At 43.8% G+C, this 7302-nt stretch overlaps 2 protein-coding genes across 2 annotated transcripts in view; one reads left to right on the top strand and one right to left on the bottom strand.

The window, feature by feature from the left end:
- The first annotated feature begins 316 nt into the window (after positions 1–316).
- epcam (epithelial cell adhesion molecule) lies at positions 317–3092 on the top strand. The gene is made up of 9 exons (XM_047603292.1): positions 317–684; positions 1215–1313; positions 1405–1663; positions 1762–1827; positions 1928–1994; positions 2079–2177; positions 2283–2480; positions 2576–2617; positions 2716–3092. The coding sequence occupies exons 1-9, from the start codon at positions 621–623 to the stop codon at positions 2737–2739; spliced, it is 918 nt and encodes a 305-aa protein (XP_047459248.1). The 5' UTR covers positions 317–620; the 3' UTR covers positions 2740–3092.
- Positions 2819–7302, bottom strand: part of plekhh2 (pleckstrin homology domain containing, family H (with MyTH4 domain) member 2) — a 39249-nt gene continuing 34765 nt past the window's right edge. Inside the window, exon 30 of the mRNA XM_047603291.1 lies at positions 2819–6998. Coding sequence (XP_047459247.1) covers positions 6813–6998 — 186 coding nt within the window. The 3' untranslated portion in view covers positions 2819–6812. The remainder of the gene's footprint in view (positions 6999–7302) is intronic.

Raw genomic sequence — 7302 nt, 5'->3', positions numbered from 1 at the left:
TTTATTCTATTCTTAACTTTGAAAGTGTCTAAAAGCACATTACAGACATACACGATGGACAAGGTATATTCTCTAATTTGGTTTTTCATAGATAATTAAATACATAAATAGCTTGGATGACATTTTTCTTTGGCCAAAACTATGACCGCGAGCCGAAAGGAGAAAAATATGTCAACAGAGAGCAGGTCGACAGAGACTGACAGACAAATATGGTCATAGCGGAAGAAAGGTGCGTTTCTGTCAACCTCCCCCTCCCTATGCAAATGAGGTTCACGTCACGAGGACACTGGTCTTATAAATATGCTTCACAGCATGTCCTACCTATCAGTCAGGCGACAGCAACGAAAGAGGATTTAATCAATAACCCGCCTTCTCCCAGCGACAAATAAACCGAGGCGGCGCTCGTGCCCTTGCTCGTCTTTTACCTTTGCGTGCGCGCGTCCGGTTTCCCTCTAAACAGGTTTGACCGGGACACACCTGAGAGCAGAAAGCAGGAAGCCTTTACCTGTGTGCGTCGACGCTTTTCTTCACTCTTATCTCTGACGCCTGCGGACGACGGACGGATAAACGGGAGACTCTTCTAACTCAGTAGTTTTTTTTTTTTTGCTTCCTCTTAAATCATGAACGCGTGGATTTTTGTCGTCCTCGCTGCCCTTGCGGCAGGAGCCTCTGCTCAGAGCTGCTGTGAGTAGTTTGAATTGTTGAAACTTTATTTGCTGATTAAAGAGTGACAGAGGAGGCGGTGTGGGCCAGCCGCGCCAATTCAGATTTAATTATTTTTACCCGGGTAAAGTGTGGTGAATCGGTCTTTAGAAGGGGTAAAAGTTAGTTTGACCCGTTTGGGCTTTTCTATTAAGATGGTTTTATTGTTGAGTGGGGGTGGGGAGTGTTTGCCTTGCTGTTTGGGGACCCGGTTGTTTGGAGAAACCAACGCCCAGTTTGGTGAAGCTGCAGGTGTAACTGCTGGACTCTTTATTCATAGGATAACACAATAAATCCTTTATGAACCATGTACCTTTTTTAAAAAAAAATATATATTTTGGTTTGTATACAAATGGAAAGATATGTTTAGGTAATTTGGACAAAAATCTACTTCCCTATTTCCGGGTTTGTTTTGTTTCACAGTTGTGAGAAACCATGTTAACACCGTACAGTTGATATGCAGAAGTTAAAGTTAACCTCTTTTTTTCTTTCTTCTTTTTTGCTCACTGCAGCATGTGAAACAATGAAGTGGGCCACCTGTGATGGGAATCCATGTACATGTTATGTTTTGGTGGGCAACAATGAGAGGCAAAACCTGAACTGCTCAACAAGTAAGTGGAACAACATATGCTACGATCAAGGGTTTTGGTGGTCAGCTCTCTTCTAATCTCAAATTTTCTCTGCTTTTTTTTCCCGTTTTAGTGGTGCCCAAGTGCTTCTTGATGAAGGCTGAGATGTACCGAGCCAGGAAGGGCCTGGACACTCGTTCTGGAGGAAAGCCAGTGGAGTCGGCCTTCGTGGACAACGACGGCATCTACGACCCCGAGTGCGAGAGCGACGGCAAGTTCAAGGCCAAGCAGTGCAACAACACCGAGGAGTGTTGGTGTGTCAACAGCGCCGGCGTTCGTCGTACTGACAAGGAAGACAAAAACATCAAGTGTGAGAAGCTGGTGGAGACCTAGTAAGTGCTCTCACTGGGTCGTGTGTGGCGGGGTTAGCTTTCGAGTGAGTAGTTAAAATATTCAATGGCTGATTTTTTTTTATTTTCCTTTCTTCTAGCTGGGTTCGTCTTCAGCTGACACACAAAAAACTGTCAACTCCGGTGAAGAACACTGATATTAAGACGTGAGTATATTTGAACCACCACAGTTGTAAAAGCGAATGAAACGCTCAGCCGTGCAGTATTTGATCTTAATTTTTATTTCTCCCCCCCCTGGAAAAACAGCGCCATTGCAGATGCTATCAACAAGCGCTATGGCGGCTTCAACAGTGCCTTGATTGAGAAGGTGGAGGTGAGTCACATACGTGAGTTTAAGTAGACAGACGGGCAATGAAGAAATATGGCACGTGGCTAACAAAACTACTTGTTTCCACAGTACATCCCTGATGAGCGTTTGGTCCTTGTGGATGTGAAGAAGACAATAGGAGACCGCCAGAATGACCTGACCCAAATGGCTTACTACATGGAGAAAGATGTATGTTGTTTTTGTTTTAGTTTTATTTAATTAAAAGAACATTAGCAAGTTGCTTTGTCAGACCGGGCAGATCACATGACATCGTGATCCCCTCATCTCCTACAGGTGAAGGTGCTGCCCCTCTTCAAGAGTCAGGATAAGTTTGCACCAGTCGTGGAAGGTCAGAAAATGGAAATGGAGAACATTTTGGTGTACTACGTGGACGAGGAGGCCCCGACCTTCACCATGAAGAACCTGACGGGCGGAATCATCGCCGTCATCGTGGTGGTGGTGCTGGCTGTGATCGCCGGCCTGCTGATCGTGGTGAGTGCTGCCTCTTATTTACACGCAGCTCAAATACAGCAGTTGAATCGGTGTCGAGAACTAATTTTTTTTCCCCTTCTTTCTTTGCCCCGCAGTTCTTCGCCACCAGGCGTAACAGGAAATACAACAAAGCCCAGGTGAGTTGATCTTCTGCAAATGTTTTTTTTGCATAACACATCATTCAATGGAACCGACGTCTTACAACATTCTTTTCTTTTTCTTTCTTAAAATTCAGCAAAGAGAGATGGACAACATGTAAAGCGGAGGAGTCTCTTCTTGTACAAGGCTAATTTTTATCTTTTTACTTGAGGAACACCGATTGTAAAGGAACAATCAACTTTTATTGTTTTGAGTTTTTGTTTTTTTTGTTTTTTTTTTTTTTTGTCGGCGCTGTGTGTAATCGTAACTGTCATTCCATGTATATCCATAATATATTCACAGTGCCACAACTCGCTGTGCTTGGCAACGTGCCACATTTTAACGTTCGAACTTTTTTGAATGGTTTAAATTCTACATCATAGGCTGTACATAGGCTGTTTCTTACTAATATGTGTATGTGTGTGTGCTGAATTGTTTTTAATAAAAAAAAAATGTTTGGAAAAAAACCTACAACTGGTGGTGTGGTGCGTGTTTCTTGCGTTTTAGTCACAGTGGAAAACTACTGGGTTGGAGGAAGGGACGAGGTGACATGAACCTGCAGGACGCCATTTTGCCTGCAGCAGTTTTGATTCAGTCTTGCGATAATGAGCGCTCTTTGTGTTGCCATGCTCCAACCTTGGCTTGTATCGATGATGACATTTTCTCAGAACCTCTTTATCACTTCCCTGTAAGATGGCTGCTTTGATACCGAGCACATAAAAGCTTCGAATGGGTGTGGCATGGTCTACTTTAAATGTGTCTCCGGTGAAAGAAACTGCTTTTCATAGGGGGCACTTTTTATAGAAACGGGAAAACAAAAGGAAGCTTGTTCATTCTCGACTTGAAAGGTTTTGGAATCCGTGACACAAACAGTTGAGGTGATGTGTGTGTGGGGGAAAGGCTGCTTTAATGTTTTTGTTTAACTGAGGCTTCTCTCCTGGTGGCAACACCTGTTTTGTGCAGAGAGGAGGTGGTTTTTGAGCCCTACCCCCGGTCCCGCGGTGTGCCGGGCTGCGCGGCATGGCGTCCAACCTGTCCGTCCGGTTCAAACGGACACCTGTGCTATGTACACAACAAATACTGAGCAAGGGCTTTAAATGGACTTCAAGTGAAACTGCAGGACGTTTTGTTCATGAGTCAGGCGGAAAAAGCCAAAGTCCAGGGAACTCCGGAGTAGCAGAGATCAGACGTGAAGTGGGAGAGACTACGCTTAAGGCGAAACTATGGGACGTAAAAATAATTTAAAATTATAAAAAAAGGAAATATGTAAATCCCCCCTCGACTCTTTTCGTTACATGATCGGCGTCGCTCCCCTGAGGGCAGTCCCTGTTTAAACCTTGTGTCTAAGTGAAGCCCTGCTTAAGGTTGAATCACATATTTCCCACAAAAACAAAAACAAAAAAAAACCCAGTTTAACCAACGCATGAAACTCTTACACTTGTTTTCGGACGTCATGTTAGCGTAAACTTGTCTATTGTGCCTTTGTTCCCTTGTGCCTCACCCTGTTTCTAGCCCTCCCTCCCTCCCCCTCTGCGGTCCCATAGCAACGCAAGCAGAAAAGCAAGTCTCTAACTAGTTCAACTTAGGTGTCATGTATCTCCCAGCGTCCCTACCCCCACCACCACCCCCGCCTTCGTGTGTCTTCTGTGAAAGAGGCCACAGGAATGAGGGTGTGTCAGCCGGTGGTGGCTGCCGGGCACCTGCTGCAGGTATCAACACGTCAGGGTCGCTCGCACCAATGGGGAGGACGGAGGGGCGGGTTTTGTGAGGAATTATGTCAGTGGAGGTTTTCTATCCGGAACCATCCATCATAGGTCTTCAACGAGGGGGGGGGGTCCCTCAGGGCAGTCGCACGGCCACTCTACTGTTTTTGTTTGAAATTTTTAAATAAAAAGAACATTTGAACCTGTGAAATGTTTGAATAGCATAATATTGAATGCAAATAGCACTAGGCCGAGTTTAATATAGAACACATATAGTAGGTAGAGGGTCCCTACTTAATCTCTACCACCAGTTTGTTGGTCGTCGGGCTGAAAAACGCTGAAGACCCCTGATTTTAAATGCATTTTATTGGACTAATGAATAAAAAGGCTTTAAGACTAAGTCAGCTTTTGAAAAAGAGATTACAATCAAACTGAGTTCAGTTTTTTTTTGTTTTTTTTTTTATCACATGATCAGCACCAACAGAAACCACTTCATAGACGCGGCGAAGGCCCATGTCCATTCTCTGATGAGTCATGACTGTTTTGGAGGCAACAAGTGAGACCTACACAATGTTGGAAAGGTGGTCATAATGTTACGCCTGGTCGGTGTGAATAATAAAGATACTACAGAAACATAGCGTTTTTTTTTTTGTTTTTTTGGGGGGGCAACTGTGTAACGAGTGACAGGGTTTGAAGGAACTCAGGAAGGAACTCAGTGCAGAGAAATGTTTGTTATCATTTGTGGCGTTAAAAAAAAAAGAAAAAAAAAGGGTAGAATAACTTAGAGATAGAAAATAAAACAGACCTGCTTCACCTTCTCATACCTTATCCCTGCAATTCTGAGTGAATGCACCTTTCTGGTACAAGTCATTCACACGATTAAAGTTTTACCACAATCCTGGCTATTCAGTAACTAAATGCAAACAGGGTTGAACTATGTGCGCTCTTCCCTATTCTCATCACACCTCAGTCTTCCACCCAGAGCTTTTGAAGTTGCACCTTAGCACCTGTTTTCTGCGCCTGTCTACTGTTAATATTTGTTATTATTCATAACTTGTACTTCCTCTACGCACTGTTCCCTTTACTCTTACAGTCATGTATCGTGTCATTGTGTCATTGTGTTGTATTGTGCTATTTTTCGTTCCTGAAAAGTGTCTTGTTTTTGCACGTCACGCTGCTCACTTGTACCTTAAACTTCTACGGTGGCGTCAGGGCTTTGGCGTCCTCTGACTGGACGCTCAGAGAGCTGCACAAGCAATTCACCACCATTAACTAGTGACCGATAAATGAAATATAGATACTTCTGATTCCAGATACCAGGAGGTCTAATATCGATTCTCAAAATCAAAATATCGATACTTTAGTAATTCGAGGTAATGGGTGTTTTTAGCGCCATTTTCACATACTTTGTATGACTGTGTGACTCTGTTTGGTTTTTCTGTCGTTGTATTAGCTCGGCTATATAGTAAAATGAGGTCACTACCTCGATACACTTCAGAGTTTAAAATAAATAAATAAAAAAGTATCGGTATCGGTTCGGTATCGCCGATACCACCCTGAATTTCACTCGGTATCGAACATCACTACCATTAACATTTTTATAGCTAATATCTGAAGTAATGATGGTCGGAAGGAGGAAACGCTATTGATTTGGTTGCAGATCTTCTTAGAAAGATATTTCCATGGTCAATGTTTAAGGAAAAGCTGGATATTCTGAGGAAAGTTAGCCAGCCTGACCCAGCCAGGGAAAATCGAAATTGATTCCCAAGTTCCAGTGACTAAAATGAACTATATTTACATCTTGTATGTGTATTTGTGCCACTTTATTGGGTCTACATTGATGCTTCTGCTGGATTTGACGTATGTGGTTGCTTTAGTAATGATATTCATCTCGCTTAATGACACATCCTGTTTCACTGCTTGTAGATATGACGATGGTGCTGATGGAGTTAACACGAGTGGTTTCACTACCTGGTGGATAAGCTTCACATACACACACAAAAAAAAAACTCTTACATTATTCAGTGTCAAAGTTTCATGTTATTTCTACACCGTTTATGACATTAGTTTTAAGGCAAGAATGGGAACATTAACTTCAGATGGCATCTTTACAAAATGAAAGCTGACGGATGAGACGTCTCAGTCTGTCAATAAACACTGTTGATTTCTCTCTCCAGAGTCTCGGCCTAACAAGGAACAAGCTGCTCACTGCTGCTTCGATGCCACCTTTGTTCCCTGGTGATCAACTCAAGTGCTCCAGCCTCACCCACACCTCCTCATAAAAAACTTATGAGGGGACGAAGGCACCGCGCCGTGAGATCATCAACGCGGCCGCAAACCTCAGCTGATCTGCAGGAACTACGCCGCCATCTTTCCACACGGCAGATTCGTGACGCAAGTCTCCCAGATGTCTGACCACGAGCGCACACCTGTAAATAAAACCCTTCATTTCGCCGCCTCCGTTTAAATTAGACCTGGCTGTCTTTCGGTTTCACAGAAGAGTGGGGGTCTTGCTGGGCCGACCCAGCGCTGGGGGGGACTTGCTCCTCAGCTCTTTGCTCTTCAGGCTGACGGGCTGCGCCACCATCAGGGCCGGGGCGGAGAGGTGGTGGGCGGCGGCCTTCTGCTGATGAGCGCTGTTGATGTAGCTGGAGACGAGGAGGGTGATCTCCCTGATCTGTTGAAATAAAATTAAACAGAGTCGCTTTGGTGAAATGTAGACTTCAAAGTTTTGGGGAAGGACCAACAAGTGGCATTTCCCTATTTGATAACATTGTTCCTCAGTCTGATGCTCAGTATGCAAAAGGTGACATGCTTTTAAACTGTCAAAGTTCTGAGGCTAGACAGACAGATTGTATAGTGGTATCATCTACACCTGTCAGCCACAACATTATGACCACGGACAGGAGATGTGTCCATGGGTGACTTAACTACTTAAACCTTATGCAACATGTAAATATTTTATGTACCTTAATGAATTT

The sequence above is a fragment of the Mugil cephalus genome, chromosome 13, assembly GCF_022458985.1.
Source record: "Mugil cephalus isolate CIBA_MC_2020 chromosome 13, CIBA_Mcephalus_1.1, whole genome shotgun sequence".
Taxonomy (NCBI): domain Eukaryota; kingdom Metazoa; phylum Chordata; class Actinopteri; order Mugiliformes; family Mugilidae; genus Mugil; species Mugil cephalus.
Note: the sequence above shows the minus strand (reverse complement) of the source record. Positions and strands in the feature narration are given on the sequence as shown.

What these genes read in the sequence shown, in the direction of transcription:
- epcam (XM_047603292.1), top strand. Translation starts at nt 621, where the DNA reads ATGAACGCGTGGATTTTTGTCGTCCTCGCTGCCCTTGCGGCAGGAGCC. An exon ending in AAACCTGAACTGCTCAACAA is followed by an intron (nt 1,314 to 1,404) that starts GTAAGTGGAACA and finishes TTCCCGTTTTAG; the next exon opens with TGGTGCCCAAGTGCTTCTTG. An exon ending in GAGAAGCTGGTGGAGACCTA is followed by an intron (nt 1,664 to 1,761) that starts GTAAGTGCTCTC and finishes CCTTTCTTCTAG; the next exon opens with CTGGGTTCGTCTTCAGCTGA.